The 21,280-nt window shown below is 43.7% G+C and overlaps 1 protein-coding gene and 1 pseudogene across 15 annotated transcripts in view; one reads left to right on the plus strand and one right to left on the minus strand.

The window, feature by feature from the left end:
- WDR59 (WD repeat domain 59) overlaps nt 1-19,446 on the plus strand; it is an 84,186-nt gene extending 64,740 nt beyond the window's left edge. For 14 of the 15 annotated variants that reach the window (XM_073880004.1, XM_025888868.2, XM_025888869.2 and 11 more), the window contains 8 exons: nt 702-835; nt 2,185-2,266; nt 4,927-5,039; nt 8,245-8,395; nt 8,477-8,549; nt 10,455-10,581; nt 10,956-11,098; nt 17,546-19,446. In XM_073880004.1, the coding sequence (XP_073736105.1) occupies nt 702-835; nt 2,185-2,266; nt 4,927-5,039; nt 8,245-8,395; nt 8,477-8,549; nt 10,455-10,581; nt 10,956-11,098; nt 17,546-17,781 (1,059 nt within the window). In that variant the 3' untranslated portion in view covers nt 17,782-19,446. Of the gene's footprint in view, nt 1-701; nt 836-2,184; nt 2,267-4,926; nt 5,060-8,244; nt 8,396-8,476; nt 8,550-10,454; nt 10,582-10,955; nt 11,099-17,545 lie in introns of those variants that run through there. The other variant, XM_073880015.1, reaches the window with a different exon arrangement.
- LOC112836896 (L-lactate dehydrogenase A chain-like) lies at nt 6,867-7,991 on the minus strand (annotated as a pseudogene).
- Nucleotides 19,447-21,280: the final 1,834 nt, after the last annotated feature.

Consider the following 21,280-nt stretch of genomic DNA (forward strand, 5'->3'; position numbering starts at 1 on the left):
CTCTCATTTCCCACACACAGGCTCCTTTGTAGGGGAGGCTCTGGGGAAATAGGACAGTTGCTCATGATCTTCCGTGTCCATTACCCAGGTCCCTCTGCTCAAGTATTTTTGACATTCTAAAATGATCACTTTGAGAAGTAATTCAAGTCTGCTAGGAAAAACCGGGTAATTCTCCTTGAGCTGCTAAGTTTCTTGGTCTGCCTGCCACAGATTAAGGTTTGCAGAGCCCACACTGCTGTGTCTGAATTAAATTTTCAACAAATCCTATTAAAGCTGTCTGAGAAGAAAAAAACCTTTGATTAGTTTCAGGCAAGAACTTTGAACCTAAGGCTGATCCCAACCTTAAAAGTTGCTCTTCTCCCACATTTTTGTGGTCTTTACTAACTTATTTACCTGCTCTTCTTTCTTTTCTTTTCTTTTTTTTTTTTTAAATTCTAGATTCAAGGTATCTATTTTTGGGCACCTGTACAATGTCTGTAGCACTGCAGTAGGTGCATATTTTCCTGTTAGGATTTTGGAACCAAGAGCTCAATGCCCTTTGCCATCCTTTTATTTTCTACAGATGCTGATTCATTTAATTGTGGGCATGATGTAATGCAAAGTCTCTGCAAATAACCAATGACCCAACTCTGATGTGCTCTGCGACTGTAGGTTTCCACTCATCAAAGTCCCCATTAGTTATATCTCGTCATCTCCCCCAGAAATCCAGGAGATGGAAAAGCAAGCGTGAGGGATCGGACTCTGGCAATCGACCAATCAAGGCTGCTGGGAAAGTTATCATCCAGGACACTGCATGCCTTCTTCCTGTTCACAAATCACTGGGAGAACTGTACATGTAAGTCTGCCATACTTATCACACAGTCATCATAATCCATGTGGTTTTGTTTCTTTTTTTTTAAAGTATTTTAAAAATATTAAAGTATTGGAACCCTTTTGGGGAGCCTGGGTGGCTCCGTCGGTTAAGCGATTGGCTCTTGATTTTGGCTCAGGTCATGATCTCAGGGTCGTGAGTTCAAGCCCTGTGTCGGGCTCCGTGCTGGGTGTGGAGCCTCCTTGAGATTTTGTCTCCCTCTCCCTGCACCCCCACCCTGCGCACACTCACTCTCTGTGTGTCTCTTTCTCTCTCTCCCTAAAAAAAAATAAATAAGTATTGGAACCCTTTCTTCAGAAGACGTTTTAGGAGGAGACCAGCATATGAGCTTTCTATTGCTGCATAACAAGGTACCACAAACTTAGCAGCTTAAAATAACATACATTTATTATCTCGGTTTCCATGGGTCAAGGGCCAGGCATGGCTTAGCTGGGTCCTTGCTCAGGTCTCACCAGGCTGAAATTGTAGAGGTAGCCAGGTAGTGGTCTTATCCAGTGCTCAGAGTCCTCTTCCAAGCTCATTCAGGTTGTTAGCAGAATTTAATTCCTTGAAGACATAGAACTCGTTGATTTTCATCTTCAAGACCAGCAGGAGTTTCTCTCTGATGCTTCACTTTCTTTCTAAGTTCTCACCTGATTAGGTCAGGCCCACCTAAAATAATCTCCCTTTTGACACATTCACAGCAGACTGATTAATAACCTAATCTTGGGTGTGATAGCCCATCAATATTCACTGGTATCACCCATAATTAAAGGAAGGGGATTATATTAGATGTGTGGTGGGAGGAGGCCTCAGAATTCTGCTTTCCATACCTATTTGTAAAATAGTTAAAAGCAGAGCCACTTTGGTTGTAGGGAGTTGGGAGAAGAGTGACAGGCATACAGAGGCTGGCCTTCTTCTTGAACTGGAACACATAACAAAAAGTGTTTATTTTGTAATACATACACAGCACACCACTCTTTGTGTTAGAAACCACAGTGTTGCACATATTTAAATTCCTTTTATTCAACCGTTAAGCCTGGGGAAATCCACAGAAAAGCCGGTTGCCAAATTGACATTTGGGGTTGCCTTCCTGTCCTGACTTCAGAGAGGTGAACAATTTCACCTTCCCCAGGCGCGAACCCACAGCCTGAGCTGCGGGGAAGCTTTTTCTCCATATTACGTAGCAAGAATAAAGCCTAAGGCCAACATGGATAAAGCATTTTGGATGACAACTAAAGAGGCAGTTTTTAGTTTGTCTGTTAAACCAGGGGTCACTGATTTAGGAGGTTAGACTAGAAAGAAACTTCTTATTAATTCTTTTTACATTTCAGATTGAATATGAATGATATTCAAGAAACATGCCAGAAGAATGCCACTTCTGCCTTGCTTGTTGGAAGGAAGGACCTTGTCCAGGTATTGTGCATCCCTCCTGATGGCCATCTGAAGTTTTCTTTTTGAGCCGATTGTTTTCACTTCATAATTTTGGTTTAGTGATCTTTCAGGGCGTGCTTCCTATTTTGCAATTCCTATCCCATTTTCTTTGCCAAACTGCAGGGCTAGGGCAGCTTTCTAAATCCTTTGGGTTCTCTCTTTTTTAAAGAATATTTATTTATTTAAGTAATCTCTACCCCCAGTGTGGGGCTTGAACTCATGACCCCGATATCAAGAGTTGTATGCTCTTCCAACTGAGCCAGCCAGGCACCCTCCCGCTTTGGGTCTTCTTATTAGAGCTTAGTTGAGAAGATGCTAAAGCATGTACTGAGAATTTTTTATTACATTTCTACTCTGGTATCATGGTGATTGTTACACACATAAATGTGGATATCTGTGCCTTTGCCATTTGCACTCTCAATTCTGTTTTGCTGGGGTTTTTATACTTTTAAAAATGCTTTGTTTAAAAATGCTTTGTTTCGGGGGCCTGGGTGGCGCAGTCAGTTGGGTGTCTGACTCTTGGTTTCAGCTCAAGTTGTGATCTCAGGGTCATGAGATCAAGCCCTGTGTTAGGCTCCAAGTTCAACACGGAGTCTGCTTTGGATTCTCTTCTCCCTCTTCCTCTGCCTCTCCTGCTGGTGCTCTCTCTCTACTTCTCAAATAAATAAATCTTAAAAAAAAATTCTTTGTTTCAAGGGGCTGGCTTAGTCAGTAGGGCATGTGACTCTTGATCTCAGGGTTGTGAGTTCAGGTCCCATGTGTGGTGTAGAGTTTACTTAAAATTAAAAAAAAAAAAATTGTGGGGGAGTTGCCTGGCTGACTTAGTCAGTAGAACATGCAACTCTTGGTCTTGGGGTTGTAAGTACAAGCCTCATGCTGGGTGTAAAGATTATTTAAAAATAAAATCTTTAAGGGGTGCCTGGCTGGCTCAGTTGGTTAAGCATCCAACTTTTGATCTCAGCTCAGGTCTTGATCTCAGGGTCATGATTTTTAAGCCCTATGTTGGGCTCCATGCTACTTAAAAAATATATATATTGTGTGATCCTGGCCAGCACTTAATCCTTCTGAACCTCAATTTCCTCAACTATGAAATAGTCCTGATTCTAGTACCAATGAGAAAGAATAAGGTCATATATGTAAAACTCCCATACCCATATCTGCTAGATGGCAAATATCCAATGTATGGGACACTCGCCACTCTGTTCCTGTAATTATTGTCATCATTTGTGGCATGGTACTTGTAAAGAGACGGAAATGGCATTGGTGCAAATGCTTGAAGAATGTTTTTTTTTTCTTTTTTATGCACATGTTGATGATGATAGGTCTATTGTTTCGTAGAGAGTTGCAGAAATAAACCCAAGTGTCAACTATTCCTGTCAAAGCCCTTTAGGAAATGTATATTAAGAGTGAGGAAGTAACAGGGTGCCTGGGTGGCTCAATCCTTTAAGCCTCCGAAGACTCTTGGTTTTGGCTCAGGTCATGATCTGAAGGTCGTGAGATTGAGCCCCACGCCAAGCTCCACACTCAGCAGGGGGGTCTGCTTGAGATTCTCTCCCCTTCTCCCTTTGCCCCTCCCATGTTCTCTCCCTCTTTCTCTCTAAAATAAATCTTTTTTAAAAAAGTGAGGAAGGAACATGCCTAAATTTTCAGCCCGAATAGTAAACATCCTGTCCTATCCCAGAGAGACATTAACTTCTCTCATCAACTGTTCAGGTGGGTCATTGGTTATAGAGATAAAAGTAAACCTCATGTATTTTGTCTTAATCAGTACTTGGGTGCCTGAGTATATTGGTGCCACCTAATTTAATTGATTTTTTACATATCTGACGTGTTTCCCTACCCATTTTTCAGTATTTTTGTTTATTCTTTTTTTTTAGATTATAGACTCCTCGATTAAAGTCCGTATTTTCTTCTTTTCAAGTTTCTCACAGAGTCTAGGATAGTATTTCCCAGTTAGTGGGCATACAGTGATATATTGCTACTAAGAAAGATTTCCCAATAGTATTCCATTTTTAAAAGTGTGGAGGGAAGGAGGTTCTGTTGACGGCATGATGTACTTAATATTAGCATGTGCTGAATCTTGGAGTTAATAGACACCTAATGAATATTGGTTTCTGCTTGATGACCCCAAGCCCTGCAGGATTTCAAGTTTGGAGATATTCCTCAGACTTTATGTCAACAAAAAGTCTGTTCTGACCTGGCCTATTTTTCTTTAGCTTTGAGAGTATACTGCAACTTTTGTAGTGAAAGCAACAAAGTTTCCCTTTATTTGGGCAAAGGACAGATCTGAAATGTGATAGGAGATGCTTTTTTCCCCCCTCTCCCGGCCTGTTTACTAATGAAGCAACAGAAGTCACTTGAGACAACCCTTTGGGGTTAATGCGTGGTGTCATTTCTTTGAAATTTGCTTAATAAGAGTTTTTAAGACTAGTGTTTCTTGAGCATTACAGTCCCCAGAGAATCTTGTTAAAATGCAAATTTTGATTCGGTATGTCTGGAAGGAGACCTAATGTTCCCAGTTTTTGTTGTCCTCAGAGCAGCAAGGCTGTAGGCTATATGTGGAGGAAGGTGGGGTTCTTTCATGCTTCCTGGTCCTTTCCTCACCAGTCTGACTTCAAGTGTTTCTCTTCGATCTGTTCCAGGTTTGGTCGCTGGCTACAGTCGCTACAGATCTTTGCCTTGGTCCCAAGTCTGACCCAGATTTGGAAACACCCTGGGCTCGACATCCATTTGGGCGACAGCTGCTGGAGTCCCTGTAGGTTTTGAGAGCTAAAAGTGAGGAAAATGAGTGATGTAAATTTTAGGTCTGTAAACACTTGCAATATGTTCATTGAAGGGATATGAGGAATGGGAAAAAGTGAGATCTTTCCCATTAGTGCTATGATAATTTCTGTGCAGAACTAACTTCTTATAGCAGAAGGAAGTAGACAATATTAGTCATTTACAACAAGGATTTGAGACTCATGTGTCCTTTAGAGATTTATGCTTTAGCCCATGTCACACCAGTCTGAACACAGGAGTTTGAACTCTTGAAATGCTAAATTTCTTGGGTGCTATAGAATTTTGCCCCCAAGAGCAGACTCTCTAATTCCGTGTTGACTTACATGTTTTCCAAGGGCGATAATGTTTTTACCGTTTGGCAGTTTATGGAAACATTGAATTTGTGTTGGATTTATTGCACTTTAATGTGGCAAGCTGGAAATACAATGTGAAAATGGTTTACCACTTGAACCTTCATAACCGTGAGGCTCAGAGCCTGACAGAGAGATAGAAAAGCTGTAATTCCTTCAGGTGGAGGATTGCTTGACTTACTTGTTGAGGCTGGACGTGGGACCTGTGCTGAAGCTTCAGTCGCCTCGTGGTGACACAGGGATGATAATGGTGGTTCTATCCACATCACATAAGGCTCAAGTATGATGGTATGAAAACACTTTAAGAAATACCATACATTGGGGCGCCTGGGTGGCTCAGTTGGTTAAGCCACTGCCTTTGGCTCAGGTGATCCTGGAGTCCCGGGATTGAGTCCTGCATCGGGCTCCCTGCTGAGCAGGGAGTCTGCTTCTCCCTCTGACCCTCCGCCCTCTCATGCTCTCTCTCTCTCTTTCATTCTCTCTCTCAAATAAATAAATAAAATAAAATAAAAAAAGAAATACCATACATTGCTCGGTAGGAAAGTATCAGTATCATTCCATCACAAAGACCAAATCGTTCTGATCCCTACCTCACATCCTAGCATAGTGGTCCTAAAAGGAGCAGAGAGGATGTGAGTACCTAAGAGCTAAAAATATTCCTTGTTATTCTTATTTAATAGCTCATATTCATAATTCCACCTTCGTGTCTTTTGCCAGCTCTCCATACCATGGTGGTGGTACAGTGTTCTGAGCACCTTCATGTAGCATTAGGTTACGAGAGAAGAATGATCCTTCTTGGAGTTGGGGAGACCAAGAGCACATGCATGGCCTCATTCAGATGTTAGTTTAGTCCACTTAGTTCTTGGAGGAGCCACACTCAAGTCTGAGCCATGCCTGGATGCCAACTAGAAGCTTTCAGATGGGTTATCCAGCTCATTTGTAATACTTGGATACATTCTTTTCCAAAACAGATTTTTTTTTTTTTTTAAGAGTCACCGTTCAAAATTTATTTGGTATTTTAGTTGGTATGACACTTAGTTGGCTGCATTGTCTTTTTACGTTATATGGCCATGTACACTATATTCTGACATACATGGTACACAAAGTAAGATCCTTTAGGACAGTTATGCACAATACACGCAATATTGAATTTATACATTGGATCCCAGAACGTGACTGACTGGAAAAGATGGACTAGGCATGTCGGGTTTTGGGGGAAGGAACCCGAAGTGACAGAACACACAGTAAACACACATCTGGTATGCAGAGCAACCGCAGCTCTGGCAGTGGAGCCTCTGAGACGGTGGGGCTAACTTACGTTAACCAATTTAGGGCTACAAAGACAGGTATCATCCAGTACCAGGATACAGCTGCAGGGTTTGGTGAACCATTCCTATTTGGAACTTTAGGAAACTGATGTTTTTTCTTAGGCCATTTTAATATTACTTGAGTAACAGATCAGATAAGGACAATATACACAACCTCCAACTAAAATCCTGCTATAGTCTAGACAGTGAAGTGGTACATTAGAAAACTTTAAAACTGCAGCTCCTTTTGGATCCCCCAAAGTGTATCTGTACTCTTCTTCAAATGGGCCTCCTCCTCAGAAGTCAGAGTCACCTTCACAACATCTGAAATTCATTCTGTCCCAAGATGCGAGGGACACTAAGGAAGACATCATCTTTAATTCCATAGAGATCCTTAATCATGGTGGAAATTGGATGCACCCGCCTAAGATTCTTCATTATACTTTCGGCCAGATCTGCCACAGACAGTCCATTGGCCCAGGAGGTGTAGCCTTTCAGTTTGATCACCTCATAGACACTGTCAACCACCTGTTTGTGAACCTCTTTCCACTATTCCTTATCTGCATCAGTGCCTAAGTCAGGGTGCAGATTCTTCTGAGAGACACCAGCAACATTCACTCCACGCCATACAGGCACACTGGAGTCTCCATGCTCCCCAAGGACCCACCCGTGACAGCTTAATGGGTGAACTCCCAGTCTTTCCCCCATTAGGTAAGGGAACCAGGCTGAATCCAGATTGCAACCACTTCCAATAACACGGTTTTTGGGAAAGCCACTTATCTTCCAAGCCACATAGGTCAGGATATCCACTGGATTGGAAACAACAAGCAACTTGCAGTTTGGGCTATATTTTAGGATATTAGGAATGATGAACTTAAAGATGTTCACGTTACTCTGGACCAAATTAAGACGGCTTTCTCCCTCATGCTGACGTGCCCCAGCTGTGATAATAACCAGCTTGGAGTTTGCAGTCACATTATAGTCTTTGCCAGAGACAATTTTTGGTGTTCTAAGGAAAAGGCTGCCGTGCTGGAGATCCATCATCTCTCCCTTCAGTTTGTCTTCCATGACATCAACAAGAGCAAGTTCATCTGCCAAGTCCTTCATTAAGATACTGATGGCACAAGCCATGCCAACAGCACCAACCCCAACAACTGTGATCTTATTCTGGGGGGTATGTTCTTCCTTAAGAAGATTCTGAATCAGCTGATCTTTGAGAGTTGCCATTTTGGACTTAGAACCAAAAGGAATCGGGAGTGCATGTTGGGCAGGCGGGCGTCAGCGGCACGCGAGGTTGAATCCGGACTTGGCGGCAGCGGCTCCGACACTCCTCCAAAACAAATTTAGCCATACTCAAAGTACAGTCTGCTAGGTCTATAGAAAGCCCTGGTTCCTGACGATTTTGTGAAGCAGAATTAAGAAACCTCCCTTCTATCCCTTTGTCAGCAACCCACCACAACTGTGACAGTTAGCCTTCTTCTATCTCTTCTCTTGACTTTTTTTCTCTCATCTTTTCCTCCAGTTTGGCTCACTACTGCCGACTCCGGGATGTCCAGACATTGGCCATGCTCTGCAGCGTGTTTGAAGCCCAGTCACGGCCTCAGGGAATACCAAACCCCTTCGGACCCTTTCCCGGCCGGTCCTCTAACCTTGTGGTGTCCCACAGCCGATATGTAAGCCTGCGGCCTTGTGTGTTGTGTTTGACTCCTCCTAAAGGGAAGCGTGTTCTGACTCTGCTCCTGTTTGTCCTGCAGCCCAGCTTTACTTCCTCGGGCTCCTGCTCAAGCATGTCAGACCCAGGGCTCAACACTGGTGGCTGGAACATAGGTTGGTATGGTGCTGACTTGGCCACGCTGGATTTCTGGTACTTTAAAAACTGTGTGTGAATTGTTACTGTGTCAGCTTCAGTTAATAGATGCACTCTATATTTTCCTTGCTTCTCATTTCTCTCCAAATTTAATATGGTGGGGATGCTGTAGTTAGCAAGGCCTGGACTTGAACAGGCCAGTTTCTGGTATGTCTTTGTGCCTGGCTGTGTGGCTTTTCAACTCGTAACCTTGAGAGACTGACAGTGGGACTTTAGTGTTTACCCGGTAAACCCAACCCTCATTCTTTCTCCCTCACATGCCCCCTGCCCCACCCCAGTCATCTGCCACTTCTTGTTAGCTGTTGCTTCCCACATACTTCCTTTCAATGTGGAGAAATAAAGATTTCTCCAGCTGGCCGTAAAGGTCTATTTAACAAATAAGTGTATTTGTGGTTTCCGGATTTTTGAAATTTCTTTTTAAAAATCATCTTAATTTTCTTTTTTTTTTCTTTTATTTTTTCTTATATAGAACTTGAGTGAGCTTGGTGATTTAGTTTTCCAATCTACAGAATAGAAGCTACACATATAGAGACTTTGAAGTAGGAGGTGACGCCTGTTAGAGGCAGGGCAGGCAAAGAAGTCGTGGTTACGGTAGTTTGACAGGAAGAGTTACAAAGTATTAAGAAAAAAAAGAAGACCCAAACCAAAAACAGAAGTTTGTGGCCAGTAAGTACAGTGTCAAATAATTTTCTGAGGGAATATCACTGTCTTGCCAACAATGATTCTGTGTCATGCAGAAAAACATTTTAACAGTACCGTTTGCACAAGAAGTAAGGAAAATTCATTTTATTATATTCAAAATAGTTTTAAAACTATGAAACTTTACAATGTTTTGAAATTTTAAAATGTTTCAACAAAATGAAGTTTCTCTTTCCTGGAAAACCCATTTAGGGAAATAGGGTAGGAAAGACAGAAACCTTGTTCCTTTAATTGAGAGGTTATAAAAGTAATTACTTGGGGGCACCTGGGTGGCCCCAGTTGGTTAAGTGTCCAACACTTCGTTTTAGCTCAGGTCATGATCTCAGGGTTGTGAGATTGAGCCCTGCATGGGGTTCCACACTTAGCAGGGAGTCTGAGATTCTCTCCCTCTCTCTGCCCCTCTGCCCTGCATGTGTGTGTGTGTGCACATGTATATTCTCTCTCTCTCTCAAATAAATAAATCTTAAAAAAAATAATACATGCCCAGTATTACAAAAAGCATTATAGAAGAAAATAATCACTGAACCTCCACCTAGAAATAATGTCTCTTAATATTCCAAAACATTTTTCCCAATCTGTGTGTGTGTGTGTGTGAAAGGTCATTCTATATATATGATTTTGTGTTCTGTTTTTAATTTTATCATGAACGTTTTCTCACGTCATTTAAAAAGTCTTTATCAGGGCACCTGGGTGGCTCAGTTGGTTGCGCGACTGCCTTTGGCTCAGGTCATGATCCTGGAGTCCCGGGATCAAGTCCCACATCGGGCTCCCTGCTCAGCGGGGAGTGTGCTTCTCCCTCTGACCTTCTTCCCTCTCATGCTCTCTCTCTACCTTTCTCTCTCTCTCTCAATAAATAAATGAAAATCTTAAAAAAAAAGTCTTTATCAATAATGACTGCTTTATTTAATATTTTATATCACTGTACCATAATTTGCGGCTTAATCATTGTGTGTCTACTTAGTTATCAGGTTACCTTAACAGTAAATATCTAAATAAAAAGGTAAGGCTAGGAAAGAGTTCTGCTTAGTTACATTTCTCAGCATCTGCAGCTTAGCTTATTTTTCTTCCAGTGACTAAAGTGAGCACACTCTGCATTATGAGAGTTTTCAGACACTTTCCAAACCTTGTCTAATTTCCCTCTTCCCTTCCCATTTGATTTGCTTCAGCGGGAAGAGAGGCAGAACATGTCTCCTCACCTTGGGGAGAGTCTTCTCCAGAAGAAATCCGCTTTGGGAGTCTTACCTACAGTGATCCCCGTGAGCGAGAACGTGATCAGCATGATAAAAATAAAAGGTAACAACCTTCCCCGGTGAGAGCTGCAATTTTCATAATGCTTAGATTCCCCAAAATCAAGACTCTTGCTGTAAGAAAGCTATGTTATGTTCATTTGGTATTGAGCTTGTTTTTTCTTTTTCTTTTTTTTTTTTTAAGATTTTATTTATTTGACAGAGAGAGACACAGCGAGAGAGGGAACATGAGCAGGGGGAGTGGGAGAGGGAGAAGCAGGTTTCCCGCGGAGCAGGGAGCCCGATGTGGGGCTCGATCCCAGGACCCTGGGATCCTGACCTGAGCCGAAGGCAGACGCCTAACGACTGAGCCACCCAGGCGCCCCCTGAGCTTGTTTTTTCTTAAAGGAACTGACAGGCAATCTTTTGAGTTTTATCCAGGCTTCTGGACCCCGCCAATACCCAGCAATTTGATGACTTTAAGAAATGCTATGGAGAAATCCTCTACCGCTGGGGTCTGAGAGAGAAACGAGCTGAGGTGCTGAAGTTTGCCTCCTCTCCTCCGGATCCTCATAAAGGGATTGGTGAGTATGAACTTCTTTTCCTGTCACTATCTGAAAGGTCCTATAATTTAATTTGTCCCTGAATGTAAGACTTGGAGTGAAGTCTTTTAGCTTCTCACTTAGAGGCGGAAATTTCTGAAGCATTTTGAGTCTGCTCTCCCCTTCCGAAAACCCTTGTATTTCATGACGAGAGTACATTTCTAAGTGGAAGTAGTTTTATATACTGTACTCAGATACTGATTTGAAGGATTTCAAATTCATATATTCAGCTGAGACATACCGAGCTCCTGTGAGGCACAGTGCTAGCACATTCCTTCCCCTCATGGAACTCACAGACTAGTGGGGGAGAAAAATTAAGTAACTATAGGTTGTGATCAGTGTTGATGAGCAAACAAAAACGATGTTGGCGCAGGGAGAGCAGGAAGGGAGAATTGCAGGTGATGTCTGGCCGTGTACAGGGAGGGCCTTTCTGAGGGGCTGAGGTAGAGGGAGGAGAAGCCATCTGTGCAGAGGGCAGCACACATTAAACTAGTGAAGGAAGGCCAGTGGCTAGAACACAGCAAAAAGAAGGGTACCAAATTAGACTGTAGGGTAATTAGGAACTTGCAAGTCATGGTTCAGAATTGGGATTGTATTCTGAGTCCAGTGGTAAGCTTCAAAGGGTATTAAGAGATAAGTGACATGCTCTGGTTTCTATTTTAAGAGAATCACTGGCCGTTATATGAAGAAAGGTTTGGAGGACAATGCGGTAGAAGTTTGAAGACTGTTAGGGTAGTCAGAGGGAGATCAACGGCCTAGTCTCAGGTGATGTCAGTGGAGGTAGAGAGAGGGGGTAGATTCAAAATACTTCTTAGAGGTTGACTCCACATATAATGATAACAAATTGGATGTGGGATTGAGGGGAAGGGACAGAGCTTAGATGATTCCTGGGTTTCTAGCTTGGGCAACTGGGTAGGTGGTGGTGCCATATTCTAAGATAGAAGAGGCTGGAAGAAAATTAAGAGGTCTGTTTTGGATAGCTGGAGATGTGTATGAGCTGCCAGACCGTAAAGTCATGTAGGCGGCCAGATGTGAATCTGGAGCTCAAAGGGTGGCCTGGGGCAAGAACTAGCAATTTTGAGAATCTTTAGCATGTAGGTGGTACTGGAGCTGTGAGAATGGGTACATTGACCTGGGCCCTGGGGTGGGAAGGAAGAGTACAGGGAGAGCAGGAGCCCACCCACTCCAGGCCTTGAGGGAAGCAAGTACCTGCAGACTCAGAAGGGGACACCAGTGAGTTCTGGGGAAAAGCGAGAGCGTGATCTGAAAGGAGCTAAGAGAAGAGTTTTAAAGGGTGATGTCGAAGACCACCAGAGAGGGTAGTCTGAACACACATTGATTTCCTCTCTCTCCCAGAGCCCCCCCTCCCCAAAGCGTCTATCCAGAGCTTTCCTGAAAAGGCATAATCGTGCAATCATGTTGTTGGTAGCATTTGGGACCAGGGAGGCAGATAGCGTAGTAGTAGCTGATTTTACAGGGCCTAAACTGACAGGCAGAAAACAGTACCGCACAGTACCACACATGACAGAACCCCCACCCCTCTCCAGCCCCCTCCCCTCCCCCGACCACCCCTGATGGCTCAGGATTTAGTGATGCATGGCACCTCTGGAAGTGGCACGAAGGTGAGACTAAACACAGGAGTATTGTTTGATGGCTTTTTTAGGGTCCCCAGGTCCCTGATCCTAGTTTGCAGAGCAGGTTATGAGCCTGCCTCTGTCACAACCGAAAATCTGGAATTTTCGTTCTCCAGAGAAGGCAAACAGCTTTCTAGCTTGAAAGGGCCCACGAAGCACCTAGTGTAGTGAGTGAAGAAAGACCCGGGATAAAGAGAGTACCCTGGGAGCTTCCAGAGAGAGAGAACAGGTCTCATGCAGAGGATAAGGAATATGGGCAGCACCACACTTCTCCGGAGCAGTGAACCAGATACTAGAAAGGAGAGGACGATGTAGCAGTGCCTTCGGAAGTCTCCAGAAAATGATTTCTAACTTAGAATCCTGCCCCCAAATGATCAGTCACATGTAAAAGTAAACCTTCAGCCTATCCAGGAAGGCAGGGAGTCGGGATGATGGTAAAGGGAGATCCACATGGCAGACCGAGAAACAGACCCATCCAGGTTGGAGCTTCAAGAGCGCTGTCTCCAAGAAGAGAAAGTTAGAAAAATAGCTAGTGGATTTCAGTGTCCAGTATATTTATAGAGACTCAGATATTTGAGAGAGGGTTTGCAAGTGAATTATGATAAACTAAGCAAACAAAAACAACAAGACGGTTACTAAGAAAATCTAAGCATGCGAGAAAGGAAAAGTGGTCATGGTACATGGCTTGGCTTGAATAATGTTCACCTGGATAGATGATGGGAAAACAGAACGCTGATCTAACCAAGTAATAGTGGAACTGTGTGGGGAAGATGAGGGATGTGTGTGGCTAAGGCGAATTGGGGAGTGAAAGAAGCTTCCACGGGAAAGTTGAGATAATGCTTAAATGTGGAAATTAAGAATTAGCTTTGTACAGGGGTGTTTGGAGATAGAAGGTAGAAACAAAAAGTTAAGTGAGTTGGAAGGATTTCCTCCTGGGAGTGATGGGCGAAGGGAGTGGAAGGGAATGCTGATTTTGTTAATCAGACATATAACATTATTTGACTCTTTTAAGTTGTATGTATGTAGGTTTAATTAAAAAACCCAAACAAGGTGGCTGGCTGGCTCAGTTGGTGGGGCCTGTGACTCTGGATCTTAGGGTTGTGAGTTCGAGCCTCATGTTAGGTGTAGAGATTACTTAAAATCTTAAACAAACCAGAGTAATACAGAGATTGAGATATCAAGTAACAAGGATTGTTTTTTTTTTTTTTTTTTAAAGATTTTATTTATTTATTTGAGAGAGAGAATGAGAGAGAGAGAGGGTCAGAGGGAGAAGCAGACTCCCCGCCGAGCAGGGAGCCCGATGCGGGACTCGATCCCAGGACTCCAGGATCATGACCTGAGCCAAAGGCAGTCGCCTAACCAACTGAGCCACCCAGGCGCCCCACAAGGATTGTTTTAATATGGATTATTTTGGTGTATGTACTTCAGGAAATGCAAAGGTGCAAAATGTTATTTGGGCAATGTGTTTTTCAGAGCATCTAAGTGCATGAAAGTGTATCAGAGAGAGTAATGAAGGCCTGGAGCAACTTGTGATTTAGAATTAGTTTTCAGGAAAATATACGAATCACAGAGATAGGTAACTGATACATTGCACTCTTACTGACATCTATTATTATAAGCATCCTGCCAAGTTCTCTTGGCCATACAGGGAAACACAAGGTGTGGTTTGGGGGGGTGGTGTCAAAAAGTCTGTAATCCAATCAGAGAAGTAAAACAGGAACTCATGGAGACTTAAATGGTCCTGAAGAATGAATAGTGAGAGCTAATACCGTCACAAACAGTATTGTAGGATTTCAAAGGGGAGGGATTATGAAAGATAGACTCAGACAAAAGCATTATGTATTTTCATCTTCATTATTTATTACTTTGGAAGAAGTGGACTTCTCACATCTAGCAAACAGCAGATACTTCTCAAATCTAGCAAACAGCAGATACTGAGAGAAAACTACTCCAGGGTTACCACAGCTACAGTTAGTCTCCAAATTGCTGGAAAATCAGTAGTTTCCTCTCAGACTCATCACATCTGCAAGGGTCATCCCATATCAGCAGCAAATTTTAGGGATAAATTGTGTTCATTTAAGGGGTTAGATTTATAGAAAGGGCTCGAGGCTTCATTTATTTTGAGGAGGTAGTCAAGCAATTTTCTGCTTCCGTTTATTTAATGTCTTATTTATTTGGCTGGTTTTATTTACATTTGTGTAACTGATGGTAATTAATACAGACAGCTCTTTTTTATGTAGGACCATATGGCACTAAGCCTTTGGAGCTGGCTTCTGCCTGGGGGTTTCATAAAGCCTTAGGAATCGTAATTTGATCATTTATGTGCTAGACGTATTTTTTATTGTCCTTATTAGTTTGTCCATTGGGAACCAGGAATGATTCACTTCGCCTCTGCCAGATTTCACCTGCAAAGCCTATACCTGTGGGCATATGCTTCCTTCCCTGAGATTCCCCAGGTTTGTCAGTGTTCCTATAAAAGACACCTTGACAGCTTGTGATTTCACACAAACTCTACATCCTTTTGTATCGCCACATGTGGCGAAAGTTATTCTGTACACCACTGTGGCCCAGATGTGTGCCTGTCCTTCTCAACTAATGGCCATTCCATTATATAGAACAATAAGAGGCAAGAGAGAAATATTAAAATTACACTTAGTGACTTAGTGTTTTTGTATTCCCTATCTTTGTGAATTTATATCCACCTAGAAATTGGCCACATCCCCTCAAATGATTCATTAATTAACTAAATGAAATATTAGTTCAACATCTTAAAGTTAATAACGATTTTAGGGATTACATTTAAGCTGACATGGTATGGAGAAACACAGTTCCTAATGGCATATTGAGTTTTTCAGGGAGAGGATGTTTTAATAATTTTACCCAGATTTGGAGAATAATTAGGTTTACATTTTACAGTTATCTCAAATGTCAAAGAACAACACCTTTTTGAAGACATAATTCAATTTATTGAATGTACAGTTTTTACATTGTCATAATTTTAAAGGTTGAATCTTGTCCAACCAATAAAACCAGTAAAGGAAATTTAAGAAATTTAAACTAATTAAGCTTTTCATGAGAACATAAACCGTAAACATTACCTAACATAAAAAGTTGTGCATAAAGGGACAAGACATGGCTATTTTTCACCAACATTATCAAACCAATTTAATTTGTCACAGGATTTACCTAAACTAGGACTGTCATAAAATTTTTCCTTACTTAACCATGTATTTTAAAAGTCTTCATTGGTACATTTGTGACTGCCATTTGTCCTCAGGCAGAGGAACTGGGTCAGGTACAGGAAAGGAGCCTTCCTCTGTTCTAAGAGGTGGAAGGAGAAGAGGAGCGAGTAGGGAAATCTGAAGGTTTCGTGGCTGGAGATGGAGGCTTCTCTTTTCTCAGGGAAGAGGGGGGCCAGCAGGTGAGAGAGGGGAGCAGGGGTGTGCAGGAGTGCATGGGCTGTGGTGGAAGCAAGAAGCGCCATCGGGAAAATGGCGGAGCAGCCGCTCTGCAGCCCTGGGAGCTGTTGGCTGGTTGTCGTGTATTTAGTGAGAAGTGCATCTTGCCGGGGCCCCTTCCCCCAGGAGTGCTGGGGGCAGATGTGGAGTAGGCACCTGATAGCGTTCATCCGGCCTGGAGGTTCTGCGGGTTAGTTCCGTGGAGGGAGAGTTGGGGAGACTCGCAAAAAAGTAATGATAATGTTGGTCCATGTCACTCAGGCTGGCCTCGGGAGACTGTCGCCAGAAAGGGTGAAGGCAGTACATGATGGGCGAGGCCCTTGGAGGCCAGGTGTGCAGAGGGTTGGGGGGTGGGGTTTGAAGGCACCACGGATGGTGCCAAGAACCGGGGTCGAGAGAAGAGTGAGAACGAAGAACAGAAGTCCTGAGGGGACAGGGGTTGGGGGAGTGTTTCCAGAGTGCCCCAGGTGAAGGCAGAGAAGACGCAGGGATGGCGAAGCCAGGTGGCATTTCCTCAGGGTGAGAGGTGGCGGTCTTCAGGCAGTAATGGGGCACGGGTCAGCCCCTCCTGCCCCACTGCTCCTCGGGGCTCCAGACCGAAGCAGCCTTTGCCCCAGAGGCCAGCAGAGGCGGTGGGCTGCAGGCAGGGCCAGGTGCCGACGGCACCGTCGGAGGAGAGCGTGCAGCCACAGCAGGGTTTGTTCCTGCAGCGGCATGCTGGAAGCTGGGCAAGGGAGACGGGGGATCGACACAGGCTGCCCGGACTCAGGGTCGTGCCTGAGGTGCACCAGCATGTGCGTGCGGGTGTAGGGTTAGCCCTCGGCGTCTCTTCCGGGGAGCTGGAGACCAGCTCCTGACCACGGGGTCCTGACCTGGTGCATCTTGTGCCACTTGGTCACTGGTGTACAGGTAGGGAAGACACCGTGACACTGATCAGCTTTGCTGGGTGTCGCCGAGTCCTTCAGTTCTGTCAACAGACAGTTGGTGGCCACCTCTATGAGCCAGGCCCCTGCAGCCATTGGCCTAGGAGGGGATGAGGCGTAGCCATCACCTGGGCTTTTCACCCCAGGCCTCCCAACAGCCAGGCGCCTCCTGCCCTGTCCCCCTGCACCCAGCCTGCAGTGACAGCAGTGTCTTTGTAAGACGTAGTGAGATTGTGGAAGAAGGGCTTCTGCTGTCTTAAAAAAAAAAAAAAAAGAGAGAGAGAGAGAGAATCATTGTGGTAATAGAATCCCTGCAGACTCCTAAGATGAAGACCTCATTCTCACCATGCCCAGGTTCCTTTTGCAGAACTAACGCTCCCTGTGTTTTATTTGGCCCCCTCCAACCGCCTGCAGAGTTTGGTGTGTACTGTAGCCACTGCCGGAACGAGGTCCGTGGCGCGCAGTGTGCCATCTGCAAAGGCTTCACGTTCCAGTGTGCCATCTGCCACGTGGCCGTACGCGGATCGTCCAATTTCTGCCTGACCTGCGGGCATGGTGGGCACACCAGCCACATGATGGAGTGGTTTCGGACCCAGGAGGTGTGTCCCACCGGTTGTGGATGTCACTGCCTGCTTGAAAGCACATTCTGAACTCACAGACCATGGGAGTTGTTGCAAATCCCACGGGATTCCATAAATGTTGGATGACAAGGTCTCCACCAGGAGGGAGGCTCCAGAAAGCCATTCTTGAATAGACTGGAGCATGTTCCTCTCAAAGACTGCCACTGCACCAGCTGTCCATGAGCTTTTGCTTCTCTTCTGTTTGGCTCTTGATGGCGTGGATGTCACCAGGAAGGAGGAGGGCAGATGTGCAGAGCCACGTTGCCAGGTGGAAATCTTCTTGAAGAAAGGCACCTGCCTCTAGAGCCGTGTTTACCTTCAAGGTGTTAACCTTAAACCACTGAATAGCATCCTTTCTGATGCCATTTCAGACCAAGGTCAGATACAAAGGACAGTCTCCTGAGCCGAAGGACAATGGACATTAACTTAGTTGATAAGTAGGTCTGTGATATAAGTTGGTACATTTAAATGAACTGATGGATAGTGGCCTTTTAAAAATAATATTTAAATTATAAATACATGATGTACTTAAGGACTCTAAAGATGTATCTTATGTTTGTTATTTCTCTTCAAGCTGCTCTCCCTTGGCTAATAAAAGTCAGGTAATTGTTTGAAAAAAAAAAAAGAGAGAAGGTTGAACAGTGTTACAGTGAAATTGTTTTTATCCTCTTTGAAGTTAACTCTTTGGGATAGGACCAGAGTCACTGCTCAGATTTTCTTTTTCTTTTTTTTAAAGATTTTATTTATTTATTTATGAGAGTGAGCGAGAGAGAAACAGCATGAGAGGGGAGAGAGTCAGAGGGAGAAGCAGGCTCCCCACTGAGCCGGGAGCCCGATGTGGGACTCGATCCCAGGACTCCGGGATCATGACTTGAGCCGAAGGCAGTTGCTTAACCAACTGAGCCACCCAGGCGCCCACTGCTCAGATTTTCAAAGGAAATGCTGATTTACTCTTGTCATCTGATGGGAGAAAATAGAATTTGATATTTTAAGTTTCTTTCCAACTCCAGGAGCCTTTTTTTTTTTTTTTTTTTGATTTTTTTTTTTTATAAAGGGGGGGGGGGGGGGGGGGGGGGGGGAGGAGGAAGAGGGAGAGAGAATCTTAAGCAGACTCTGCGTTGAGTGCAGAGCCTGATATGGGGCTCGATCCCATGACCCTGAGATCATGACCTGAGCCAAAACCAAGAGTTGGATGTTCAACTGGCTGCACCCCCCAGGCGCCCCAACCCTAGGAGTCTCTTAATCATTTCATTTAGCAAAAGGAACATGAGATGGCTTCACAGCGTTGATATTCGAGTCTCCCATTGCTACTGCGCAGGTTGGTTGAGTTCTGGTAAGTTCCTTCCAGTCTTCATTTGGGCTCCCTCACAGACTTTCCATTTTTTGTTTATCTGCATTCCAAGTGGCTGTGACTCAGATGTCCACCTGTTTTATTCTTCAGAATGATTTTCAACTCTTCACATATTATATGTGCCAAGAACGAGAAATCTTTTTGATATTTCTACTAGAATATGTATTTGTTACTTAGAATTTCATAATTCCAAATTGATTAACTTAGGAAATATAAGAACATGTCTCAAAATGTGTTATATATCACTGTTTTAAACTACAGGTCAGGACCCGGTAATGGATTGTGAAATCAATTTAGTATATAAAAACCAGCATTAAAGAAATGAAATAGAGTGGTGAATATCATTTTGTGTAACCTGTTTATGAGTGTATATGCACACACTCGCATACATGTATAATGGATCACAATATAAATTCATTTCTTACTGAGGATTGTGGGGTCAAGACCCATCCATTACCTACGAGTGACTCATTTTAGACCTAAAGACACCTGCAGACTGAAAGGGAATGGAGAAACATTTGTCATGCAAATGAATGTCAAAAGAAAGAAGTAGCAATACTTACATTGGACAAACTAGACTTTAAAATAAAGATTGTAACAAGAGACAAAGAAGGGCACTATATGGAACACCTGGGTGGCTCAGTTGGTTGAGCGACTGACTTTTTTTTTTTTTTTTTTATTGAGAGAGAGAGAATGGTAGAGAGCATGAGAGGGAAGGAGGTCAGAGGGAGAGGCAGACTCCCCGCTGAGCAGGGAGCCCGATGCGGGACTCGGTCCCGGGACTCCAGGATCATGACCTGAGCCGAAGGCAGTCGCCCAACCAACTGAGCCACCCAGGCGCCCTGAGCGACTGACTCTTGATTTTGGCTCAGATCATATCTCAGGGTCGAGCCCTGCATCGGGCTCCATGCTGAGCATGGAGTCCACTTGGGATTCTCTCTTTCCATCTCCCTCTCCCCCTCCCCCTCCTCCCTTCTCTCAAATAAATAAATCTCAAAAAAAAAAAAAAAGGCATAGGGCGCCTGGGTGGCTCAGTCGGTTAAGTGGCTGCCTTCAGCTCAGGTCGTAATCCGAGTGCCCTAAGATCGAGCCCTGCATCGGGCTCTCTGCTCAGCGGGGAGCCTGCTTCTCCTCTGCCTGCCGCTCTGACTATCTGTGCTCTCTATCTCTCTGTCAAATAAATAAATAAAATCTTAAAAAAAAAAGGCACTATATAATAATAAAGGGGACAATCCAACAAGAAGGTATAATAATTATAGATATGTATACACCCAACATGGGAGCACTCATACATAAAACAGTAATAACAAACATAAAGGAACTAATCTATGATGATAATACAGTAATAGTAGTGGACTTTAACACCCCTGTTATATCAATGAGGACAGGTGACCTAAACAGAAAATAACAAGGAAACAATGGCTTAGAAGAACACACTGGACCAGATGGACTTAACAGATATATTCAGAACATTTCATCTTGAAACAACAGAATGCACATTCTTTTCAAGTGCACATGGAACATTCTCCAGAATAGATCACATATGAGGCCACAAAACAGGCCTCAAGAAATACAAGAAGATTGAAGTCATACCATGCATCTTTTTTGACCACAGAGCTATGAAACTAGAAGTCAACCACAAGAAAAAAATCTGCAAAGACCAAAAATACATGGAGGTTAAATAAGATGCTACTAAACAATGGATAGGTCCACCAGGAAATAAAAGAAGAAATTTAAAAAATACATGAAAACACATGAAAACGAAAACACACTTGTCCAAAACCTTTGGGATGCAGCAAAAGTGGTCCTAAGAGGGAAATATATAGCAATACAGGTCTATCTCAAGGAGCAAGAAAAATCTTAAATGAACAACCTAACCTTACAACTAAACAAGCTGGAAAACAACCTAAAACAAGGCCTAAAGCCAGCAGAAGGAAGGAAATAGATTAGAGCAGAAATGATATAGAAACTAAAACACACACACACACACACACACACACACAAAACGGATCAATGAAACCAGGAGCTGGTTCTTTGAAAAAATTAATAAAAAAGGGGCGCCTGGGTGGCTCAGGTCATGATCTCAGGGTCCTGGGATTGAGCCCCACATCGGGCTCCCTGCTCAGCGGGAAGCCTGCTTCTCCCTTTCCCACTCCCCCTGCTTGTGTTCCCTCTCTC

The sequence above is a fragment of the Callorhinus ursinus genome, unplaced genomic scaffold (genome assembly GCF_003265705.2).
Source record: "Callorhinus ursinus isolate GAN/ISIS: 27379988/994484 unplaced genomic scaffold, GSC_fseal_2.0 scaffold37, whole genome shotgun sequence".
Classification (NCBI taxonomy): Eukaryota; Metazoa; Chordata; class Mammalia; order Carnivora; family Otariidae; genus Callorhinus; species Callorhinus ursinus.